This window comes from Mytilus edulis, chromosome 11 (genome assembly GCF_963676685.1).
Source record: "Mytilus edulis chromosome 11, xbMytEdul2.2, whole genome shotgun sequence".
NCBI classification, from domain to species: domain Eukaryota; kingdom Metazoa; phylum Mollusca; class Bivalvia; order Mytilida; family Mytilidae; genus Mytilus; species Mytilus edulis.
This window is the reverse complement of record NC_092354.1, coordinates 77,012,647-77,039,936: the sequence shown is the minus strand read 5'-3', so window position 1 is coordinate 77,039,936 and position 27,290 is coordinate 77,012,647. Positions and strand designations below refer to the sequence as shown.

At 32.0% G+C, this 27,290-nt stretch overlaps 2 protein-coding genes across 4 annotated transcripts; one reads left to right on the top strand and one right to left on the bottom strand.

Annotated features, from left to right (window-relative positions):
- Nucleotides 1–20,122, bottom strand: LOC139496319 (interleukin enhancer-binding factor 2 homolog). The gene is made up of 13 exons (XM_071284833.1): nucleotides 20,021–20,122; nucleotides 18,219–18,284; nucleotides 17,413–17,455; nucleotides 16,597–16,653; nucleotides 15,630–15,758; nucleotides 13,998–14,100; nucleotides 7,543–7,608; nucleotides 5,427–5,543; nucleotides 4,250–4,328; nucleotides 3,677–3,764; nucleotides 3,164–3,225; nucleotides 2,118–2,320; nucleotides 1–370 (listed from the first exon to the last, which is right to left on the bottom strand). The coding sequence occupies exons 1-13, from the start codon at nucleotides 20,023–20,025 to the stop codon at nucleotides 234–236; spliced, it is 1,155 nt and encodes a 384-aa protein (XP_071140934.1). The 5' UTR covers nucleotides 20,026–20,122; the 3' UTR covers nucleotides 1–233.
- On the top strand, nucleotides 20,113–25,923 carry LOC139496320 (RNA guanine-N7 methyltransferase activating subunit-like). Of its 3 annotated transcripts, none has more exons than XM_071284836.1 (3): nucleotides 20,113–20,213; nucleotides 24,292–24,530; nucleotides 25,460–25,923. In XM_071284836.1, the coding sequence occupies exons 2-3, from the start codon at nucleotides 24,334–24,336 to the stop codon at nucleotides 25,764–25,766; spliced, it is 504 nt and encodes a 167-aa protein (XP_071140937.1). In that variant the 5' UTR covers nucleotides 20,113–20,213; nucleotides 24,292–24,333; the 3' UTR covers nucleotides 25,767–25,923. The 3 variants fall into 3 exon arrangements, with proteins under 3 accessions (XP_071140937.1, XP_071140935.1, XP_071140936.1); XM_071284834.1 differs by having other exon boundaries at nucleotides 25,457–25,923; XM_071284835.1 differs by lacking the exon at nucleotides 20,113–20,213 and adding an exon at nucleotides 20,216–20,242 and having other exon boundaries at nucleotides 25,457–25,923.
- Nucleotides 25,924–27,290: the final 1,367 nt, after the last annotated feature.

Below are 27,290 nucleotides of genomic sequence, written 5' to 3'. Positions count from 1 at the left end.
AACATTACATAAGTTTTACTGACATAACATGCACATGAACATGATAGATGCACAATGACAACATTCAAAAAATATCATAGCGATAGCTACAAGAGTTAGTTGCAGGCTTTCTTTGTATAACTGGAAATCTTTACTTAAACAGCTAACATCCTTGCTGTCCTAGTTTCCTAAATAGACCACATTATGAGTTTTACTTTATTATTGATTTTCTTATAACAAAATTCCAACATTGTTTATTCTTGAGTTTCCATTCCTTCTTCGTCCTCCTCGTCTTCCTCTTCTTCTCCTTCCTTTTTTTCCGGCTTCTCATAAGCTTTATCTGATGGTGTGACAACCACTCCTTCCCAAACACTCATGTCTGTAGCTATACCTGTAAATATAATAATTCATGTAAAAGTCGAATAAAACAGAGGGGGAGTTGATTGCCCCCCCAAAAAAATTCAACAGAAATCTTATGTTCCCAATCAAACAGTGGCTTTAGTAAAAAAAAACTAGAGGCTCTCAAGAGCCTGTATCGCTCACCTAATTCTACTTGGGATTTTGAAATCATATAAAAAAATATAAAATTTGGCTAAAAGTGACAACACAACCTCATTTATAAGGAAAGGAACATGTTTAATTTCATTCAAAAGTCCCCCACTGGCGGCCATCTTGGATGACGGATCGGCTACAAAGTAACAACACTTGGTCAGCACCTCATAAGGAACATTCATGCCATGTTTGGTTTTATTCCATTCAGTGGTTCTCTAAAAGAAGTCATTTGTATGCATTTCCCATAGGGTCCTATGTTAAACTAAGTCCCCTGCTGGCGGCCATCTTGGATGATGGATCGGCTACAAAGTAACAACACTTGGTCAGCACCTCATAAGGAACATTCATGCAATGTTTGGTTTTATTCCATTCAGTGGTTCTCTAAAAGAAGTCATTTGTATGCATTTCCCTTAGGGTCCTATGTTAAACTAAGTCCCCCGCTGGCGGCATTCTTGGATAATGGATCGGCTACAAAGTAACAACACTTGGTCAGCACCACATTAGGAACATTCATGCCATGTTTGATTTCATTCCATTCAGTGGTTCTCTAAAAGAAGTCATTTGTATGCATTTCCCATAGGGTCCTATGTTAAACTAAGTCCCACGCTGGCGGCCATCTTGGATGATGGATCAGCTACAAAGTAACAACACTTGGTCAGCACCACATAAGGAACATTCATGCCATGTTTGGTTTCATTCCATTCAGTGGTTCACTAGAAGAAGTGATTTGTATGCATTTCCAATAGGGTCCTATGTTAAACTAAGTCCCCCGCTGGCGGCCTTCTTGGATAATGGATCAGCTACAAAGTAACAACACTTGGTCAGCACTCCATAAGGAACATTCATGCCATGTTTGGTTTCATTCCATTCAGTGGTTCTCTAGAAGAAGTTCAAAATGTAAATTGTTAATGACGACGGACGACGCCGGACGACGACGACGGACGACGACGACGGACGCCAAGTGGTGAGAAAAGCTCACTTGGCCCTGCGGGCCAGGTGAGCTAAAAAAGGGGGAAACATAAAGTATTTATTGGTTAAACTTGGCATTGATCAAGCTTTCAGTAACTCTCTGTATTCTAAGAACCATACAATGTGTTTTTGTTCTTCTTTTGAAATTCCTTTTTTCATGTAGATATGAAAAGCCACCTTTCAAACTGATTTTTTCAAATATCTCATTTGTTGTGTTGCTGCATCAGTGTCGTAAGTTAGGAGTAGTATTGAGCACTCATAAACATGCTAAGCCAAGTCACATTTTTTTTATGACTGTCCCAAACCAGGAACCTGTTATCCAGTGGTTGCCAATTTGTCGATAGTTACTGTCTGCTATTTAAAGCTTTCTATATTGTTAAGGTAATTCCCATTGTTGAAAGCCATCCTTATCCTATGGTCCTTGATGGCAATACTTAATCCTTCCTCGTTAAAAGGAGATAATAAAGAAATCATTAAAGGAAAATTTGCAACATTTCTCGAAAATCTGAATAGTTATATTTATACATTAGCAGACTAACTAACTGACATTAACCAATAGTTCTAATCATTGTTTACATACAAACAAGTAGTGTTTCTCAGTATCAACAATAACTTACTGGCATTTCCTTCTAGTCCTAGAACCTGTTTATATCCACCATGAGTGAGAACACGTAACAATGTCTGTGATGTAAAGCAAACTTGATCTTGTTGTTCTAGAGTCATCACTGTGTGAACTCTGACCGCACCTTGTTCACAGGGGTCAGTTATACCAACAGAACCAGGTAGAAAGAATCCTGCTGACATTAGCTGTAAACATCTTCTGTAATTATACAACAAAAATATGACCAACAAAAATGTGTCTATGATACATGGATGACCCACTCACACTATCATTTTTTATGTTCATTGGACCAGGAAATTAGGGTCAAAAATTTAATCTGGCATTTAAATTATAAAGATCATATCATAAGGAACATGTGTATTAAGTTTAAAGTTGATATGACTTCAACTTCATCAAAAACTATCTTGACCAAAAATTTAACCTTAAGCAGGAAATACAGACGAACGAACAAACAGATAAACCAAGGGAAGAACACACGAATGAACGGATGCACAGACCAAAAAAACATAATGCCCCTCTACTTTCGTAAGTAGGACATAATTTTTACATATATATGGATGACAGTGATGGTTTAATGTCTAAGAACATTGTGATACTAAAATAAAACTGGGTTGTCTGTGTTCTAAGCATACCATTCTTTTAAACACCTAAATGCTGCATGCACGGAGAAGATGAGCTGCAAAAACAAATTTAAGTTTTTGGCTTGACCAAGCCAGTAATGGGACCCATAAAGGAGGGGAGAAAGATACCAGAGGCACATTCAAACACATAGATCGAAAGTATAACCTCTAGAAATAATGTGAGCACAAAATCATGAGACCACCAATTTGTTAAAATACCTGTAGTGAAAGCAGGTACCAAATGACATCTGATACCTTTGAAAATCAGAAACAGAATGCCCTTAACTTCAAGGGCTGGTAATCAACATTCAGCACCATATTCAAAATGTCTTTTTTTTCCTCTAGCATAAGAAGAGCATAATGAGCCTTCCTTTAACATGTTTAAATGAGCAATATTATGTATTATAACAATAAAACTTACTTAAAAGCTATGTTGATTGAGATTGGTTGTCTTGCTGGATTGTTCATTATTGAGTAGTGAGCCTGAAAAAAAATAATAGTTCCTAAATAACACATCAAATCAAAGAGTTACTGCATGATGATAACACAGATAAATTTCCCCTTTATACAAGTATTTACCTCAAAATTTTCAAAAATATACATAGGAATATTTTTACTGTAGATGGATGAGAAATATCCTCTTGTAAAAGTTTGAAATGCATGCATGTCTCCAATACAGGAGGTAGCTCTATTTACAGTTTTCATGGGTATAATATATATGGGTATAATGTTTATTGGTTGCTGTTCAATGTGAGCCAAGGCTTTTGTTGAAGGCAGTACTTTTGACCTTTAATGGTTCACTTTATACACATTTTTGACTGGAATGGATAGTTGTTTCATTGCTTTAATGGAAGAGCCATATTTACTCTTCATACATTTCTGACAAAAGCAATACATAAGACTACTTAATCTATTATATATACAATAGCCTTACCAGGAGATCTATAATCCATGGTGTCAGAGGTTCAAATCCTTTAAATCTGTTCTTCAAATCTCGTAATAACCGTATTAATACTTTTATACTGAAAAAAAATCAACAGAATTATAAAATATTGTATAGACTAATGTTCAATAATGATATCAAACTGTGTTTGCTTTATTCTTTTTGGGATTCTGTCTTATTTTGAACAGATATCTCATTTTATACAACTATATATAAACACTGATTCTATCGTTATACTATGACATCTTAGTCCCAAGTTTGGAGAAGGATGATAAACATGTTGAACCCTGACACACTCTATGTGTCTGTCCAAAACATGGAGCTTTTTGTTCAGTGGTTTGTTATTGTTGCTTTGGATCTGGTATAATTGGTCTTTTTTAATTGTTTATTTTTGTTGTTGATTGTTTAATGAAATAAATTTGAAACTATTTTTCTCTTTCTGTTTTGAATTGAATAGTGTCTTGTTTTTTCTATGACATTTGTAGTTCATTTAATTGTCTTAAATCTCATTTCACCTAAAATGTTGTATTTACATATTTGTATTCATTAGTTATTTTATTTTACCTAGAATGACAAGCATTTTCCTCCACCCATCGTGCATGTCTTATACCTGCTAAGTGGGCTTGCATTAATTTACCATCCACTGAAAAAAAAATAACAAAACGTTAATGAGCAAGCTCATATACACAACACCCTAAAAGAATTATGACAGCATATATACACATGTATATTTCCTCCTGAAAACATTTCCATATTCTAACTTTTTCGTATGATGATGAAGCTCATCCTAGGTTGAGTGGAAGTCTATCAAAGTATGAACCCAAGAAAAATTAAGGTGATATCCTGGCAACTAAGGTAAAAATGAGGGATGGGTAAGTAAAACTTAGATTTGTTTAAACAGTTTATTCGAATAAATCGACTTGGATAGGGTAAGACCTCTCCACAAAGTAAAACTTAGTTTCCTAGTATACCTTCTGCAACTATGTTGATAGGGATAGACATATTTATTATTTGGGGTATACAGCTATGTAATAAAAAGGTATCAATTTGTAAATTCTGTTTTCAGTTTATAATTCTGGATATTGAAGAAAATTATTGCAGATTATTTGTCATTTGAAGAAGTAAATAATATAAGTAAATTTGTTATATTCGTATTTTCTTATAAGATTTGAATAATCTCCCCTTAATTTTCTCAAAAACGATTTTGTATATTAAAGTAATTTTTTTTACAATCCCTAAAATTCAATTTTTAGGATGTATAAACATGCCTCAAATTTTTGTCTCTGGTTAGATCATAATTTTTTATTAGAATTTTAACATTTTATCTCATTAATTTGAGAAAGAAATTAAGTGTGCAAAGATGTTAAGAAATTGTGCAAGCCCTTAAAAATGATTAATAAAGACATTTGGTAAAGGACAAATTATCAAAATTCCATTAAGGGAAAGAAGTCATCAAAAATTCTAAGAAGATAGTATGACTTTTTACTTGAAAAAAAATGAATGTCTAAGGGACATCTAAGCCATTACAATAGTTAACTGATACAAGTATTAAAATACACCTGTATAAGTATTTAACAAATTTACCTTATAAGTTAATAAAAATTTACTTCTTTAAGTGAACAAAAATAACTTGTCCAAGTAGTACCCCTGACTGTTTATGGTATTAACATATGATTTTTATGAGGTTCTCTCAAATTAAGTGAATGGGCACTATGATGTTGGAAAAGCTCCAAATACTTACAGTGTAAATCTTGTTCTAATTTCTTCAGATTAGGTGGTATAGTTGTGATTAGACATTTGACTGTGGCATCTGCTGAACTAATCTCAAATCCTGTATCATTGGTCAACATACTCAACACTGAAATATAATAATACAAAAATTATTGTAAATTATTTCAATTTCTTTAGTCTTCTCTTGTATCATGTCTACAGCATATCCACAATGTAATATAAACAGTTTTGGGTGTTTTTTTTTTCAAAATTCCATATTTTTAATAGTAATGTATGAAATCATAAAACATTTGGAAAATTGTCAAGTCTTGGGTTTCCTGAATTTTGGACCCACATGACAAAAAATCTTTCAAATGCAGTGTTCTCCCCAGGCCGATAGCGCCACAGCGCCTTCATAATATTTTCGTTAATCCCGCAGCGTCTTAATTGGCTGCTGTCCTTTAATACTTGATCTCGCAGCGTTATATAAATATAAGTTCATTATAAATGTTGGTTAAAATTGTCAAGTTGCTGATCACTGCTGAGAGGTCAGTCAGTGTTGCGCAATATCTGATAATTTGTTTTACCTGAGCCACGCTTAATCTCAGCCTTATCGGACTATGTTATCATGTAATAGCGTAAATGATCATCAAGAAGATAGATATTTTTAGAAGAAAATTAAAAATTTTAAAAACTTCAGTGCAGAAATTGAAGAAATAGATCGCAAATACATTGTATTTATGCATCATGTGTGTGATTACTTGGCCATTTATATATATATACATAATTTTTTCATTGGTCAAGAAGAAGAATCTATTTAAACAAGACCAATGAAAGTGTTCAATACACGTGATAAATTTGAATACACATTGCTAAAGATATTTACGATGAAAATTATGAACAAGAGTTTTTGTAGTTGAAAAGATAACGAGAAGTGATTTATTTTAATTGAAAGTGAAAAATGTTGCTTGCAAGGTAAATTTGACTCAAACTGTCATATTTTTAGAAATAAAATGATCATTGAACATCGATCGTGAGTCCGTGAGTCGGGAAATATGTGACATTCAACACTGGTACGGAATTGCCACAGCTTCTGTGTAATGTCACTAGTAAATAATTTCAATGGTCCTAACTTTAACGATGTTTCGTTTATATCTACCTGCTAAAGACATGGAAGTGTAAATAAATGCCAAACTACGGAAACTGGTCAGCTGTTCATTAAAATATTTTTGTTTTAAAAAGTTGTATACCAAATATCTTAACCATATTCGATTTTATTAATTCTGAATGAACATGTTCTCTGCAAATAACAAAGGGTGAACTCTAAGCAAAAGGCAGATGATGGAAGTAGAAGTTTTTTTTAGACCAATGACTTCTAATGAAAAGGGGAATACACCTCCCTTTACAATCAGCTGTCAGTATAAGCAGATGTTATAATTGCTTCTCCTAATCCCAACTGAGCTAAAGTTTTAGTAAGTCATAACAGCAAGCACCATGTTTCTGGTTTCAGTGACAAGTGGCTGACAGAGTTTTCATGGTTTAGATATATTAAGAGGGGGGGGGGGGGGGGTATAAGTAAAAGTTATTACCCTGAAGAGGATAAAGACAACGTTGAGGACCAGACTGTCCAACAAAATAACACTATCTTGAAACAATATCCCTAGAAGCAGCAGAAAGTACAGAGATGAATATTTATATTTTGACTTCTTTAATTGACTGAATATAAATAACTTTTGTGTTTAAAATTAATCTATTTCATACATATATTCTTGTAATTCATTAATACTCTGCATTATTAAACACACAACACAAAGCATTATAATTCATATTGCATGTTATGATTTATGACTGATTGATTCAGATCACAAAAGTTCACTATAAAAAAGGAGTTACGCACCCTTGAATTTTGCGCCTTAAAAAAAATCCTGGGGTGAACACAGATGAAATAAAAGAATTTGTAGAAAACTAAATATATCATGAAATTTTTACGAAAATGTTATCTGCTTTTAGGTTTTATCATTTTACAAAATGTTAAGCATAAGTCTTTGGTGTGTGTTCACACTGTTTCATATGTCATGTTGGTTTTCACTATGTAATATAGCCAATACATTAATTTTATCGATTTCTTCTTTACTAAAAACACAAACCTTCCTGTGGATCTGTTAATTTCATATCTTCTACTATTTTATTTCCTAGTGCAGCCACAGCTTCCTCTGCAAAAACAAATCAAAGCGCGAAAGCGCTGTAAAGGCAGTTAATTACAGGTTGTGTGTATTTCTAGTCCAGTTATATCATTATCTTCCATAGAACAGAGGTGGTTTGTAGTATTTAAGATTTAGAGTTCTCTTGTACCTAGTTCACCTATATCTATAGTCTACTGTTTATAGTATATTTTCTGTACCTCGCCATGAAATGCATTTTTAAGACATAAGAACTTTTCCTTTTTAATGTAAATAAAACTATTTTTAATTATTGATTATATACACATATTCAGTTACTCCTATCCTATGAAAAATAATTCACAAAGATTGACTAGTCTCCATTCTGTGTGTATTGCTAGAACATCAAGTAACATAATGGTTAATGTACATAGTAACATGTCAACTCTTTTGAAGACAGAACTTTTTTTAAATTTTACCTCCAAGCAAAATTATTTTTCAGTATAAACATGATAAAGTTATCTACCTGTATTAATGACCTAGAGACTCTCAAGAGCCTGTGTCGCTCACCTTGGACGGTCTATGTGCATATTAAACAACGGACACATATAAAATGACAAAATTGTGTTTTTGATGATGGGGATGTGTTTGTAGATCTTTCTTTACTGAACATTCTTGGTGCTACAATTATCTCTATCTATAATAAACATGGCCCAGTATTTACAGTTGAAAATATTTTTTAAAAATTAACAAAAAATACAAAAATTTATGAAAATTGTTAAAAATTGACTATAAAGGGCAATAACTCTTTAAGGGGTCAACTTAAAATTTTGGTCATATTGACCTATTTGTAGATCTTACTTTGCAGAACATTATTGCTGTTTACAGTTTATCTCTATCTATAATAATATTTAAGATAATAACCAAACTCTGCAAAATTTCCTTCAAATTACTAATTTGGGGGCAGCAATCCATCAACAGGTTGTCAGATTTGTCTGAAAATTCCTGGGCAGATAGATCTTCACTGAAGAGACAATTTCACCCTATGTCAGATTTGCTCTAAATGCTTTGGTTTCAGAGTTATAAGCCAAAATCTACATTTTACCTGTATGTTCTATTTTTGGCCATAGTGGCCATCTCGGTTGGTTGACCGGGTCTAACCACACATTTTTTAAATTAGATACCGCAATGATGATTTTGGCTAAGTTTGGTTAAATTTGGCACAGTAGTTTCAGAGAAGATTTTTTGTAAAAGTTTACGGACGACGAAACCAAGTGATGAGTCAGGTCAGGTGAGCTAAAAAGGAGTTTTTAATCAAGGTAACAATGACATCTGGTGGCCATAAAAGCTGTCTCATTAGCATTTTAACCACTTCCCATATTTGCTTTTAAGACAATAGAAGAAAATTATTCAATGCAAAAACAAAACTTACTTGTAAATATGAAATTCTCTTTACAGTATGAGTTTTTCTCATTGTTGGAGATTGTACAGTAGTACAGTCCTGTAACTGCTTATACCTATTTCTTATCCCCTTTAGTTTGATAAACTCACAGAATATCATATATTTACATTGTGCCACATCTCCTTATTTTTATATGCATTACAATAACATGAACAATTGTAATTCAAATCTATATATCAAAGCAAAATGAATTTCACTACTTTCATTCATGCATCCTTTGGAAAAATATAAGTTCTAAAATGACACAATATATGTTTATTTATATAAAAATAATATTTAGTTTTCGACTCTTAACAGGTATAAACAAGAATGTGTCCCCAGTACACGAATGCCCCACTCGCACTATCATTTTCCATGTTCAGTGGACCGTGACATTGGGGTAAAAACTCTAATTTGGCATTAAAATTAAAAAGATCATATCAAAGGGAACATGTGTACCAAGTTTGAAGTCGATTGGACTTCAACTTCATCAAACACTACCTTGACCAAAAACTTTAACCTGAAGAGGGACAGACGGACGGACAAACGGACGAACAGACGAACGGACGCACAGAATAGAAAACATAATGCCCCCCTACTATCGTAGGTGGGGCATAAAAATGCACAGCTGTGTCATGATTTGTGAAATCTGTGCTGAAAACATAGGCATTTATGGTGTTTGAGTAATTCCATCTGTGAAGCTCAACATGAGCTCGTCAGTTGGTGGTGGACAGTTATAAATCTTTCCTGCAGGATGAATGTACATCTGTTCAGGAAAACCAATTTCACAAATCAAAACTTTCCTCTAGATTTCTCCTACAATATTCATCCAGTTTAGTTCTTTTGGTTTAACGGGACACCGTCCTGATTTTTAATTTTGTAAACCATTCAGTCTCTTGCTTACAAATGGTGCATGAAAATAGGATGGGAATGCATGGCAGTAGACAAGTCTCTATAAAGTGGGTATGTGCCCTGAAAAAAGTTTTATAACATTAGCTTTTTTGAAACTTGTGAAAGACTTGTGCAACACACATACCTAAATAACTATAACATAGGTGGAGAGCATCATTCATGTCAATGTTTTGTTCCTGTTTACATTGTCATTGATATTTTTCAAGAAAGCCCGAGGCATAGCTCATGAATTCTTGTCATTACAACCGAAATTTACATAATTACTGCTAAAATAATTATCAGTATAATATATCTCTTGTAGAAAAACCATACAATTGTAGTATTAACCAAAAAATGTCAAACAGATGATATTGAATCGTAATCCCAAAAGTTATGACGTCTTGAATTCACCCCCCTTTTTATTCTAAAACGATAATTGCGGTTGCAAACAGACTTTGGTTTACTTGCAAGGCGATTATATAAATAACAGTATATATTTCTTAAAGAAAATAAAGTTTTACCATGAATAGTTTCCTGAACGTAGTCGTTTCCAGTAAAATGTGCCTTGCAAACAACAGCTGATTGATATGGGTTCTACGATTGCATCGCACATGACAATCTACGTTTGAGCCATGGCGTTGATCCAACTTTTCCTTCTTATTAAGTCATTTAGAAATGCAAGTCCTCCTCTTAAATGACACTCAGGTACACACCAACAAGGACTAGGCATCGTTAATTGTGTGATTGTTTTGCAGTGAAAAAACGGGAGTTAAGGACGGAACTGACTGGTCTCACTAATAAGAGACGAGAAGAATTTTAGAGACAAACAGCGACAAGAAGTTTAATTTAGTGACGAAGCGACAATAACTAACAAGGGACAAGCGAATCGTAATTCTCTCACGAGGCTATTCTCATTTGATGTGATAGGGTGAAGCTACACCTATCAAATATGTCCCTATGAAAAAGAAGAATTTCACTGTTAGAAAGGAAATGATATTGCATGGTTTTGATTCAATAAATTCTTTAAAAGGAAATTGAAATTTTTTTGTTTTGATGGCCAATTTTTAGCGTGTGCATAAAATATATTTTTTTTTATATATAATAAAAACTAATCCCTTTCTTCTTAATAAAAACATATTTTTATCTATCAATGTACAGTAATATAAAAAAATGTTTTATAACCGCCCCTATCATAAAAAATAATGCATGTTTTTTTTAATATCTATGGGGAATAAGTTGTTGCAATGAAATTTTTTTTATTTATGTATAGTCGCTATATAGTCTTCTTGACGCTTCTTCTCGCTAAATTAATTATATTGTCGCTTCTTATCGCTATTTTAATTTTATTGACGCTTCTTATCACTTTTTGTCGCTTCTTGTCTTTAATTAGTGGAACCCTATTCAGGAACGATAATTTCATATTTTACATAACTGAGACCGAAATAACTATAACGTCATACGGCTTCACGTACAGAAATACTTTAAATTGTATATTATGCAATATAATTCACGGTCAGTCGACTTTTAATTATAATATCATGTTATATCAACGAGTGAAATGATTTTATCTTTAGATCGCAAATAGTACTCGAAATTGAACGGACCTCTTTCCACACGGAATTCGAATAATGATAGTTTGTAATCAGATTGACTGCTCATAATGCAAAAGACACATTAATAAACAGATTTTTAAAACGAACAATACACACTGATCGTTTCTTTATTTCCCAATGTAAATGAAAGGAACAAAAACCAATACATACCACAAAAAGTAGAGGAGAAATTTAAACATTTCCGGATCTATTTCTTGTAAAATGACCCCCAGCAAAGATTTGCGTAAGGAAAGATGAACCTCATGACTTGAAAGTCAGGCCTTAAAGCACTGCCTTTAAAAAAATAACATTTCTATCATGGTTTCATATGTTTGACGTTTTCACCACTGCAAAGTTCCATATTAAAGTTAGAAATGATGAAAAAAAGAATATTTTTAAAACAGAAATGACAGTCCATGATTTATAAACTAAAAGTAATAGAATAATAAAGTACCCAACAAAATTGCAAACAATAATTTTACTTTCCATGTTTCATCACTAAGCAAATTCCCAACTTTCTGAAACTAATTCCACATAAAACTTTACAAATCATAAATAGGAACTAAAACAACTAAAACAAGAGAGAATTGAAAGATCAAAATTTAAAACACAAAAAGATCAAAATGAAGCAACAAATGTGAGAAAACATTACATAATTAAATTTTCAAAGCCTATAGATATTAACATTATATTGCACAATAACTATAAAGAAATCTGCAACTAAATATTTCTGTATACTTGACCAATTTTTTTCTCACATTTACATAATTTTCTGAAATCCTGCTTATTTTCAAAGTATTACAGATAACGGTTTAGGTTTTGTAGATATATCATGTATATTGTACATGTTGCTCCACTTTATAACATATTCAACTAATTAACATTATAAACTGAACAAAACTTGTAAATCTACTTACTAATTTTATATTCTTGACATAATAAAGACACACATATTTACAACATATTTCTAATGAGTATGTCCTACACTTAGTGATTATTTTTCTGTTTATTCGGTTGTATTTTTTTTATAAATTATATACAATAATAAGATGTGGTATGATTGCCAGAGAGACAACTTATAATCCACCAGATATAAAATGACATAAATGTTAGCAACTTCTATAGTTACTTTTTAATTTATATCCTATATTTTGTAATAATAAAATATTGTCTACAACTAGTGATGTTATTATACTATGGACATGTAAATTTTCTGTGTTATACAACCGATTTCATTTTTTTTGAAAATGGTGAAAAGACGGGCTATTTTTACCAAATAATTCAGAATTTTTGTGATTTTACTTTTTACTCCCATAAACAATGATAAATCTCTAATGCATCATGTCAGAAGATCTAGATGCAAGTCAGTTTGAAATCTGTATAATAACATGCATATTATATATGTTATATGGGTTTTATCAACCTTCCACTAATCTAATTGATCTAGTAGAGCTCTCATGATTATCTTGGTTTCTAAAGTTATCAATGGTAGGATATGAAAAACCCTTATAACTTGTTTAAAATCCTCATTAAATTGACTTCTATCTCAAGAGGTAAAAAATGAGAGAAAAGAACAGCATTCCAATGTCAATCACAAATGTTCATAGTTTATCTGTCTAAGGGGAATAACTCAAATAATATTTGGGTTTATTTATTCAAAAGTATATTATTCCACACAATATAAAAAAGCGTAACATAACCAAGTTGACAAGTTGACAACTAACATCCAACAAGAGATAGCTTATAATGTTTTCCACTTGTACTTTAATTATGTCTGTTAACAATAAATCTAAGCTTAAAATCAGTCTAGATCTTGTATTGCTGATATAAACCTTTGATCTTACAAGAAATGTATGCTTGAAAGGGAAAACAACACAATTTTCCAAATTTAATTAAAAATCTTAAGGGCACAATTTCTAAAAAAAAAATAGTACATACATAGATTGTAAAAATTATTCAATACATTTCTGAAATAAACCTTTGTTTGTTTATGTAATTTATACATGTTTCTCGTTTCCTGTTTTTTATATAGATTGGACTGTTGGTTTTCCCTTTTGAATGGTGTTACACTGGTAATTTTGGGGCCCTTTATAGCTTGTGGTTCGGTGTGAGCCAAGGCTCCGTGTTGAAGGCCGTGCATTGACCTATAATGATTGACTTTTATAAATTGTTATTCGGGGGGAGAGTTGTCTCATTGGCACTCACACCACATCTTCCTATATCTCTTTAATATGGATTTCATATAAATCTAGAAAAGAATTGTACACATATACAGGATGCAGATGCATTGAAAGGGATCTGTATACTTTAACTCACGTACAGCATTGTGGCATAGGACAAACACTTTAAGTATACTATAAAAAAAAATATGCAGTGATCACATTATGTTATCTAAAAATCAAAAATCATAAGGACTTTGATTCAAAGAACAAGAATTATATCTTTTCCTTTTTTGACGGTTGGTGCCCTGTAATGAAGCTGTAAGTTTGAGTCAATAAATATAATCTGTCCATACTTACTGGTAGGTAAAGTTTTTAACATAACAACTATATCAGCTACATTGTGTCCAGCCATCATTGTACCCTTCTTGAATGAACCAATCTGTCTGACCTCTTCTATTTGCTGAAATGTCAATATTTATATGTGGTATGATTGCAAATGAGACAACTGTCCACAAGAGACCAATATGACATGATTTTGCAAAACAGTTATCACATGTTTGTTTAACCAAACTCTATTCTATTACAGTCTATATAATTATATTTTTTGAATTTTTAAACAATTACTTTTTTTGAATTTTGAACTTTCTTTTATTGGTTATTTTAGATTTTTTTTAGCAAATATTTTTTAAGTTTTAACTTACTTTTATTGGTGCGTATTCAATATCTCCTTAATTTTATCATGCCCATTTTATACAAAATTTATTGTTTTATCAATGCTATATTTTTCAAATCTTTTTGTTTTAGAAGTTTTAAACATGGGCTTTCATATTTTATTGTTAATACTTATATATGTGAATGGATATATATTGTAAAGCGCTTAGGGTAATTTTAATATTATATAATGCGCTGTTATAAATACTGTATAATAATAATAATAAAACACAATATGGTTACATATCACCTGCTACACAACACTCTAACAAGAACAATATGAAATAATTTAAACAGAAAACTACCAGTCAGGGGTACTACTTGTAAAGGTTGTTTTTTTATTACTTGAAGAAGTAATATTAGTATACTTATATAAGTAAATTTGTAGGATACTTATACAAGTGAATTTAATTTACTTGTATAGGTAAAAAAAATATTGACTGAGTTATGTCCCTTAGACATCCTATCTTCTTTTATTGAATTCTTATGATTTCTTTGCTCTAATAGACTTTTAAATTATCTGCCCTTTGCAAATGTCTTTACTAATCATTTAAGGAGGTAGACCTAGGTTAAGGGAGATAACTCTTTAAATCAGTCAAGCGTTTGTAAAAGTCAAGTTCACCAATGTATTTTAAGCATTTACCTGAAACAGATTGAAAATAATCTATGTAACCTAGAAGCTTAGAATATGTTTTTGAAAATGGTTGACACAAACGTACTGATGATTTTAAGAGTTATTTCCCTTAACCTAGGTCTACCACCTTAAGTGTAAGTTCGTGGACAATAAAAATCCCATTTGTCTGTTATCTTCAGAACACTGCTCATTTACAAGCCCCCAAGGAGCAATTTTTAAAGGCCTTGCGCAAATACTTAAGATCTTTGCGCAATCAGTTTCTTTGTTGAATTAATGAGACGAAACATTGAACTCTTATAAAAAAAATTGAGCAAAGCTGGGGAAATCATTAAAGGCATGAATTGACATCTCAAAACTTGAGGACTTTTGTGGGATTGTAAGAAAAATTTACTTATACAAGTAAATTTTTGAGAAAATTAAGGGGAGATTATTTAAACATTATTTATTTACTTATATGTGTATATTTTTTTTACTTCTTCAAGTAAATAAAAATAACTTGTACAAGTAGTACCCCTGACTGACTACCATCCGTCATTAAATGTTTTTTTGTTCTTTTAAAATGTGTTTGTTTCATCTTTCATTGTTTGGGATTCTGTCCCACTAATCCTTTTATTCGTGTTATAAAGGTGCATATATTTACATACTGCAGGTTCAAATGTTGCTGGTGTTAGAACTAAAGCATCTAATGCACCCTGAATCTTTGTTACTAAGGACAATATGGCTGACTGTTCTGTTGCTGATGGTGTAAGGTCATTATGTCTTTTAAGCAGGGCCTGAAAAAAATAAAATGTTCAACATTGAAACACTACACTAAAAGATAGAATGACACTATTTATCAGTTCATTATGATGATATATTATTGTTCCAAAATTTTTTGTTTGAAACAAAGTTTCTGTATATTAATTAATGGTGCACAATTAAAACAAAACCATACTTGTCATAGCATGCTTAAAAAATTTAATATAAGAAGCAAAAAATTGTGTTCATCAATAATAGTACATGAATATCAAAATGTACATGCAATCACAAAATAAACTCCTAAAAACTTATCAGCTTGAACAATTTTTGCTGGCTTTGTCAGTAATGCACCTTATTATGCAACTTACCCAAGAAGATAAATAATGCAATACAAATCATTTAGAACTGATCAAGCTTGGATCCTCTCTTATACATTGTTATATGAATATACAAATTTAGTCAGAAAAGTAGTGAAAAAACATCAACAAGAAATAATCAAGAAATAAGTAAACACGAAAAAAAAGAATCAGCAAAAATAAGTTGATATCTCAAAAAACATGTTTAACCCACCCCATTTTTGCACATGTCCCAAGTCAAAAGCCTTTGGCCTTTGTTAGTCTTGTATGATTTTTAAATTTAGTTCATTTATATATTTTGGAATAAAGTATGGCGTCCATTAACACTAAACTAAAACACATTTCTGTTTAGGGGACAGATGAGGCACGCCTCCGGCTGCACTGTTTTCCCGCTGTATTGAAACCCATTGGTGACCTTGGGCTGTTTCTGTTTTTTGGTTGGGTTATTGTCTATTTAACACATTCCCCATTTCCATTCTTAATTTGATGGTTTACAGTAAATGGATGTCACACTTACATCTGTGAAGCTTTTATCATCTGGTGCTGGCTTAGCTCTGGTAAAAACAGTCTCACACTGTAAATAGTAATATAGATATACACATGTGTCATACCGGTTATTGTGGATTTGTGGTACAATGTACAATTTTTCATGCTTTGAGTAAAAATTGTATTTTCATTGATATTTGATTTTGATGATCATTTAAATTTGTACATGAAAATTAGTATCTCAAGAATAAAAACAGTCTGCACGGTTAGCCACTAGTCCGACTAGTAAGTTTTTGCCAAACTTTGTTTGGACCAATAATAAAATATCAGAATATTGGTCTTCCGACTAGAAGTTGAAAAAGTTTTTGGTGCAGACTGTAATAATGAATCCACCGTATCATAGAACAAAACATATTTGGAAACAGTTATGAAACTTCAATACTTTTCTAATCGAAAAAATCATTTATGGAAATAATTTCTAAAATTATGTTATTATTAACCAGGAAGTTTCTCATAGCATGGGACATCAACCAAAATATCCTAGAACAAAGATATACTATCAAATTTTCAAGTGCTTATAAAGTCAAAAACTTCATTAGAAGTTGTGGTCTGTCATATCTTAAAGCTTTCTGCTATTTTGATACTAGAGTGTATTTCTATTGGCATATTTTTGACTCTGTCTGTTGTGAAATGTATTGGCATTTTACATAGAATAGTAAGTTTAAATATTGTAATTTGTATAGACATATATATATATGTTAATCTATAAGACTGTATTTTGTTCTCTTGTAAGTCCTTTTATAGATCTACATGATAAACAGTCACTTATTATTGTGTGGACCTTTACCTGAACTAGATCAAATGGAATATGTGGTATGAAGGCTCTGAATCTGTAAAAAGAAAGAAATATTTTATCCCTTTGTAAATTTATGAATAATATATTTTCATTTGAAAAGAATTCATTCAGAACTAAACATGTTCAAAAATATGTGCACTTGTTTCAAATTGAAACATACAATTATGTATGCTTATAAAATTGAATTTCATCATGAGTTTTAGTTATGCATTTAAAAATAGATACATGTACAACAAAACTATTGTTTAGACATCTGTCTTTTGTTTAGGAATGTATCGTTATTGACATCAAGACAGGTTTCACTTTTTGAGTGTTGTTTTCAGTTGCTGTCTTGAATGGTAAATTCATTGACAAATAAAATATAAATCCTTTATCTGTATCTAGAATTTCACTCCGTATTCCTGATGAAACTAATGAATACTTTTTATAATTATTCTTCCCACTTTAAACAAAACTTTTAAATTTCTTCTGGCCTCTTCTACATATCAACCAAAGGTCACAGATTTTCCAGTATCCACCTCTGGTGTGGGCTTTCCATATAGTCAGGGTGGTGGAAAAAGTGAAATTGTATTATATTTTGGCTCTGTAACAAACAAAGATGGATTTCAGTTTATATTTTGGTACCTTGTTTTCTTCCAAGAGATTTTTGCTAGAGTAGAAGGTGCTTGACCTTTAGATTCTGATTTTGACAGATAGGACCACATGTACTTCAAATTAATTTCATAAAAAGTTTACATCTAGCTATATATATATAGTGTATCATACAAGTACCTCAATAATGACCATTGTATACTTACGGTGGTCTTGGTCCCATGGGCCTCATCATACCACCTCTCATTGGTCCTCCTCTTCCTCTCATGTGTCTAAAATATATATCAAATTTAATTAACATTGTTCAATCTTAATTTCATCTTCATTAATAAAAAAAAAACATCCTGCTAAAATTTTTATTTCTACATACACACTGCTTGCATAAATTCAGCACTCTGTCATGTATGTCATGTACAACTTTAGAATACAAATGTATCTGAATTTACAATTAAAAACTAGATCCACTAATCAAAAAATATCCTTCAACATATTTGTGTACGTAATTAAATACAGGTGCATCAAATCTGTATTCCTTGCGAGTATTTGTCTAAAAGGAGTCAATTATCATAAAAAATGCTTGAACAAGGCAGAAAGAGGTTTTGAGATCTCTCCATAGGTAATTATTGAAGTGAACTGAATTGATTGACATGGACAAGAGATACATGTAGCCAATAGATACTTGACAATAATTTGTGATTTAAACTGTGTACCTGAGTGGACCAGATCAAGTGAAACTTGACAGTTTGTTAATTTTATCATCTGATGCAGGGACGAATAAAAATGCACTGTAAAAAAGTTGAATTTTTAATTTTCGAAACATACAATGCATTTGAATTTTATCAATAGAAAATTTTGATAATTTGGGTAACAGACTGGTCCACATGAACCTTAACACAAATGCTTATGATGTGATTTTCATCAACAATAAAAAGAGATTTTCAAAAAAATTATATTTTAGTTTGTGTAAATCTTGGTAAAACAATAGTCTTTTGTTGTTATATATTTGAAGAAACCCTGTAACACCTTAGTCAAAGTTCAGAAATCGATAGGTCTCTGTGAAAACTGTTAAAATATGGAAAAATAAAGGTTGGCAGGTAGGTGAAACTTACATAAATGAAAAAATAAATGAAAAATGAATGATGGCCGATTTATATAATTCCAAGGCTGTCAGTCGGCACCAGAAGTGACAAAGCAGCACATCTATTTTGGGTGGGCAAATATCCACTTTTTGATATGGGACAAGCTCTGACATCCCACGGTCTCAGCTTGTCTGGCAAAACAGCCGTTGGACGTCAGAGTAATCTCAGACTAATGACAGTCATGTTCATACTCTTCACTTCGCTTCAGAGACAAGAGTAATTTACTGTTGTTTACTGTGTCAGGTGTTCTGAAATTGAATCCCATTTGTGCATTACAAAAAATTATAGTGTCACCGTAGCTATTTATTAGAGAACAGTTATATACTAGTACTACACTATATGTTGTGTGTACTATATATTTACTACATTCATTCATACATTCATTCATTGATGGACAGTTAGAAAAAGACTTTATTCTATATACTACTCTGCACAAAGTTATTATGCATACAACCCCGCCACTTTTTCTAGCACTATATATACGGTGAACAGGTACTAATGCGAGTTTCACACACTTTAGCATGCACGCTACATAAGGGACACCTAACTTTTTCCCTACTTTCAGTGTGAAATAAATGGTTTGCAACATTGTATTTTGTCACATATTCAACGCCCTATTTACAAAGATTAAGTGGCCATATTACCCTGTGACAATAGAGGTAAAATTATCTGGCTCTCATTTACAAACATGACAAATGATCATAAATGTGATTGTCTCAGACTTGAAAATTATGTTGTTGTTGAAAGGAAAATGCAAAGAACAGTACGAATTGTTCTGTTGCCAAAAGGTTTTTTTCAAGAACTGACGAATATTGGTAATGTTTTCTGTACATAAATATCAGCTTAATCAAATACTAAAAGACATAAACCTCATTGTTTTTGAATGCCGGCTCACGTTGTTTACGTCCGGATGTTGGTGAATGCAACGCACGCGTGAAAGAACATTTTTCCATGGTTTCCCGGAAAACCTTCCTTCCTCCGTCCGAACACGATTTTACACACCATATTCAATTTCCGGTTGTTTTTCACTCGTGGGTTAAAAAAAAATAAACAGCAGAAAAGGTGTTAGAATACAATAAACAGCAGAAAAGGTGTTAGAATACAATAGAAAAGGTAAATTTAGGTGATTATGGAAGAAAAACAAACAGTCAAGTAAACCCATCAGAGCACGAACATGAAGAGAAGGGATATTGCATATGCGTCATTGTGACATCAACCAAACCGTTAAACCGATGCAGGACGTTTTGGCACTGATATAAAAAAAAATTCGGCAACAGTCTAGTCCAAATTTATAAATCATGCTGTCTAGAAAGGCTATTTTTGATTTTGCTGTTCCGCCTTCCTGGTGACTTGTACTAGCAACAGTCCTATTGTCGCTGAAAGCTCGACATAGTAATAGTCATCAGGCGGCAGCATTCATGGCGTTAGCTAACTCTTAAAAAGATTTCATTTATAGGAGGTGGAAGACATTGATGCTTCATACTTTGTATAAGCTATATAGATGCCTTACTTTTTTGTAGGTTACAAAGTTTTTGTCTGTCACATGTCCATTGTCCTTGACCTCATTTTCATGGTTTAGTGACTACATGTACTTCAGGGAAAAAAAGCTCTGATTTTTTGTTATGTTAATTTCTCTCTTATTATGTTTAATAGGATAACTATATTTGGTATACATGTGTGTACCTTGCAAGGTCCGTCACTCCTCATGCCCGTCGGTCAGAGTTCACTTGACCTCGACCTCATTTCATGGATCAGTGAACAAGGTTAAGTTTTGTATCCTTCGTGTCCTTATCTTGTAGACAGAAGGCGTTCATGAAAAAAAAGCCATGCAAGATGTCATAATTATTTGGACTAATCCATATGGACCATAATTTGGTATTCGGCCTTTGGTTTCTTTTTGTATCCTTTTTTATAAGGTCTAAAATTTTAACTTTTATTTTGTGGGTTGTGTTGGTGTTGGAATAGTATGAACGGAACAATTGAGTTTTTCGAGAAAAAATTAATACATTTTGATTCACCGTTTATGTGACAGGAAACCAAACAGGAAACCAATCTTTATTATCTTTATTTTGCACAATATAATTCAAAAGGCATAAATAAACACCATTACTAGTGTTACTTGCTTCATGTTAATATTTAAAATCTATTTTCAATGTTATATTAAAGTTTTTTTTAAATGTGACAGGAAACCATAAGAAACCGAAAGCATTTTTTTAGTTTTATTTTATTGCAAAATCTGCTTAAAATAATCTGAACCGTATACTTTTTCTTAAAATCCATCTTAAATTTAACAGTATTATAAAACTCCTAAATATGTGCTTGTTTTCAAAACAATAAGTACAATTTATTCAGGAATTTCCATATTTTCTTCATTGATACAGGATACCATAATCGTTGTTTCTTGATGTTTTAGCCAAAAAAATGTATTTATATTTGGTTTTGAAATTCCAGTTATATACAATTTATTCCAAATCATTGGCAATGTAACATTCTTTAAATCCAGTAAAGAAAAAACCTTTTAACTTGGAATTAAAATCTTTAAAATAGGCACAATGTGATACTTGTGACCTGTACACCATCTACATGGTTTCCACATTTTAACCTACTTTAGTGGGCTAAAATCAATAAAGTACTTCCTTTCAAGTCATGCATGGTAAAAGTTTACTTCTCCTTTGACAAGTTTATTGCGTTTCTGATAAGTGTTTGCAGAACATGAATAAAAAATATTAATTAAAAACTGTGACAAGATGCCAACTTTGTACATTCCAAGTGTAACGGTATATTAACATGTATTTTTTATTAAATTATATTTATTCACCTAAAATATCCAGTAATATTTACTGCTGAAGTTAAATCAATCCAACGAGCATTGGTACAATGATAAGAGACGTAATTTCGATTGATTTTTCCAAGGACTCTTCACGTCATTATCGGGAAACGAAGTGTGTTCTAACGTCTGTCAAATATTAAATCGATTTTGTCAAGTCATTGGGCATTTATTTTCACACAGGATCGTATGTAACATTATGCACATAGGAAAAATAACAGACCACCGGCGCAATCTCTTTGACAATTGTATTTTCCTCTTTTAAACAAGACGAAACAAGTCTACAGATTATGTTTGCTAACATCCCGTTGGAAACAAAAACAATGTTTAGACCTAGTATTTCGTACATCCGGCCGTAATGGCGTTATCACATGTTAGTCACATGTTTCACGTATGACCGGAAATGATTAGAACTTAAGGACAAAAACAATTTTAATAAATAACTGGACTTCTGTTTCGTGTGAAATGTAACGCATAACGCTAACGTCATTTTCTTACTTAATTATTACGAAGATCAAAACAAGAATGTAAATCAACTCTGATTTACCTGTTTGAACATCTTGCGAGAGTTCATATTTGCATATTGTTTTTAAGAATTCTATTACAACAAAGCAGATTACATCATCTAAAATTTGCGTTACGAAATCGGACACAAAAATCACGCCACTGTTCTTACATCTGCTACATAAATACTTATAGTTCTCGGCATTTTCTTCTCACTATTCTTATTGGTCGATGTTCTTTGTTATTTGAAAGCAAAAGTTACGAATTTGCCGGTGACGATTATCTATAAATCAGTCCGCGTTATGCTCTTCGGAAGCAAAAAATAACGTGAGAAACGACACAAAAATACGGTTGTAGAATCTTTGAAATTCGTATATTTCAATTTTTTTTCTAGGGAAGAGTAGCATACACTTGTATGTTGATAAAAATAATGGCATCTTTAGATGTAGTTACAACTTTTCTTACAGTAATTCACATTTTATCACTTTTCTATAGTTATAGGAAACGGAGCCCAATAGCAAATTATGGTCCATATCTCAGATACTATAAGCAATAGGTCAATAGTACATTTGGTTTATGGAAGGATTGTTAGGGGTACATGTCCATTACTGGCAGGTGTCATCTGACCTTGACCTCATTTTCATTGATTAGGTTACAGTAAAGTTTTTGTTTTTTGGTCTGTTTTTCTTATACCATGTATACTGTATGCAATAAGTCTACTATATTTCTTCTTCTTTAGATTTTCGTTAGTCCTTCATTATCTGAAGATTATATACTGTTTTGCGCTGCGTGGCCTATATATACATGATATACATGTATATTTACAAAGCACAAAAATAATTGAAAATGAATTTGGAGTGTGTAAAAATAATTTTAAATTGTGATTAAAACTATGTACATAGGCTTATGATGAGTTAAATAAATTTGTGGAGAACAGTTGGTGTAAGCTGTACTCTGAATGTGTGGACTGTGGTCACAACAACTGTATGGATGGTAGATAATTCCACTGATTAATGATGTACGGAAAAAATGAAAATTTATATGTATCTTTTTTGGTAGAAATATGTCTGAAAGTGAAACTATGATTTTTGCAGGTTATACTGTCTGATGGTATGAGGATAGCAGATGGGATTGCTATGATTTGATGTACTATTTTGATGAACAATCTTGTGCATAATCTTCTTTCCTGTAGTGTGGGTCAGTTTAGTGAGTTTATCATGTCTGTAGGACTACAAATGTTATGGTACCTGTTACAGACGTACATTTCTTGCAGCTTGTCTTTGAACAATCTCAATTTTAGAGGTTTGTTCAACTGTGTGAGTGTCCCATACTGAACAGGAAAATTCAAGCTAAGACGAACTAGTGCCAGATATGCGTGGGTTTTGATATTCTGGGATGATGTTTTAAAATTTCTTTTAAAGAAGCCCAAAGATTTGTTACCGATTAGCTATGATGTTGTCTGTGTGTTTTGACCATTTTAAGTTTGCTTGTTACATAGCGTAATGCCCAGACAATTAGCTTAAGTGACTAGTTCAAATTTGTGATTGTGCAGGATATAGTCATGTTTAAAATGTTGTTTTTTTTTAGATACTGTAAGGACTGTGCATTTGTCTGGATGGTAAGCCATCAACCAGTCTTACTCCCACCTAAAATAGCTGAAAATGCAGATACAAACATCTATGAACATGACAAAATATTAACAATAAATGATGATTTAAGTTATAAATTAATTACTTTTTAGTTATGAAATTTAATTTATAAATTTAAATTAAAAAAACAATGAACTTTTTTTAAATTTGTGTATTTCAGACAGCATGTAAGATTGATCCAAAGAACATTTATATAAACACAATGGCAGATGAACCTTCCCTGGATTCATCACCAAGTATGACAGAAATAGAGAGGAAAGTCCAGGAGCTGGAGGAAATGTTTAAAGACAGATACACAGAGAATGATGAGGATTACATGAAGACAGTGTCAACCCCTTTACCTGACCCACCATGCATCAAAAACTGGTTTGTCAGGCAGCAAAGAGGAAACTGGAACAGGTACCAGATTAGGTTCCATTACATTCAACCAAAGAGATGTGATATGATTGCCAATGACATGAATGAGACAACAGTAGCTTTAAAATAATGCACTACCAAATCATAGTACGTCATATCCAGTTGCATACAAAAAGCGGTATTTGAATTTGACAGTTGTTGGAAAAAGATAAAAATTCTGCACAATTTTTTTAATACAAATAAGTGCAAATTTAATACTAATAGGGAAAAAACAATGGTGGTATGAACACCTTTCCAAATGAAGCTGATTAAAGAAATTATAGATCACTGTACAGCCTTCATAATTGAGCATTAAGCATGTTAAGTATATACTGTATAGTTAGCTAAAACAGACTTTGATTGGACCATATAACATGTATAATTTATTGACAAAACGTGAAACAATTTAAAAAAAACACCAACAGCCTAATTTATAACAATACAATTAAACCATTAAGAAATATGACAGGCAGCAGACAACAACAACACATACTGAATTACAGGTTCCTGACATAAATGTATGACAGGCACATATAGAATGTGATGGGGTTAAAAAGGTTTGAGACATTCAACCCTCTTCTAACCTGAGAAAGTTGTGTAACAGCACAACATTAACAAACTACAAAAATGAGTTAAAAAATGCTTCATGCATCTGATCGGCACCTAGAATTAGAAATAAAACTGATGTAAAAACAAAAGTAAAGAAGCTCTGTCGATCTTGTCATACTTACTGTAACAGTTTATTGGTGTAGAAAGCATGCATAATCTGACAACACTATTCTGCTTTTTTCTATTGTAATGATTGTATTTGGAGTCATATTTTTAAAGGTGTGTATCTGACAAAAAAAAACCAGAGGCTCCCAAGAGATATTTAAAGCAAAAAAGTTGAATGCAGATTTTGATAATTAAATGTTTTTTTTTGTTTTCAGAGGAGGAGGAGGAGGATATAGGGGATCTGGAGACAGACGATATGATGATCGCAATAGAGGCAATTACCATGGTAACAGAGATTCAGGTGATAGACGTTATGATGATCGCAATAGAGACAATTACCATGGCAACAGAGATTCAGGAGACAGACGTTATGATGATAGAAATAGAGACAATTACTATGGTAACAGAGGTGGTTACCATGGAAACCAAGGACAAGACCATCATTCACATAGAGGTGGCCGCCATCAAAGAAATGATAATTATGGGAATCGTGGGCGACATGATCAGAGATATAATCCTTATTAACTTGTTGTCTGCCATGTGAATTTCACGTTTACCCACCATTTTGAATAATAGTGTTTATCATCTCATCCTGTCGTAAAAAAAACTTGTGTGTTCAGTTCAAATGCATATAGTCATATGTTGTTTTCTTTTTTAAGAAGTAAATTTGATGTTTTCTAAATATATTATTAATTGACCAAGTATGGTTTTTTTTTAACTCCCCTGGAAAAAATCTATAATAGACACAGAGAAACTTTAAAATACAAAAATGATCAGCAACATGAGAGCTACAATTGAGTCTCTTTTCTGAAATCTCCTGTCCAATCTTTGGTTGATATATATATATATATTAACTTTTTTAAAGATTTCTTACCATTTTATTTGTGTTTTTGTCTTGTATTGTAAAAATTATAATAGATAAATAGAAACTTAAATTAGCACAAATGATCAGCAAGACAAGATCTACAATTATGACAATCTGGAAGAAATTGTACAATGATTATACATTGGAGTTATTGCCTTTAAACATGTTAAATGATGATGTGTTTTTTTTATACGACCACCAAAATTTAAAAAATGTTGGTCATATATTGGTATCACGTTGCCGTCTTCAGCGTTGTCCAAAGACGGATGATTTCCAGATAATAATTTTAGTATAAGTAAATAGAAATTATTAAAATTTTAACACAAGGTTTATAACCACTAAAGGAAGTTGGGATTGATTTCAGGGGTTTTGATTCCAACTGTTTTTGAATAAGGGGCAAAAAAGGGGCCCAAATAAGCATTTTTCTTGGCTTTCGCAAAATAACTTTAGTAGAAATCTGAGATTTATATTCGCGTTAAAATCGCTCACAAAAATTAGATGGTTTACAGTAGTTTTTTGTCAAGTGGAATGCACACTTATGAGTAATAGGATAACTGTTTTCGGCAACATCTACATGTCCGTCAGGTAGGGTTCATCTGGTCTCCACCTCATTTTATGGATCAGTGAACAAGGTTAAAGTTACCTACCTAACATACTATAAGTATAAGGTAAACTATATTTAGTGTATGGAATGATTGTCATGTGTTTATGTCTGACCTTGAACTCAATTTCATGGTTTTTGGACAATGTTGAGTTTTTGTAGTTGGGTCCATTTCTCTGTTGCTTTAAGCATAGAACCGCTTTATTTGGCTTATGGAAAGATTATATGGTGATCCTGTCTGTTTAGCAGATTTCATATGAAGGTGACATCATTTTCATGGATCATTGGTCAATGATATTAAGATACTGTAATTTTGTCAATTTACCACATATATATAAGCAATAGGTCAATATAAAATATAAAAAACTAGAAAACCAATTTTGATTTATGTAAATCAATGAACAAAATACATAGCTGAGAAATGAGTAACAAAATCACCGACCAGACATGGCAGGGTATATTTTGTGTATGAAATGATTGCAAGCTGTATATCACTTCATGTCTGTCTGGCATGGTTCATATGACCTTAACTTATTAACATGGTTCTTTGGTTATTGTTAAGATCTTATGGTTTATCTGTTTT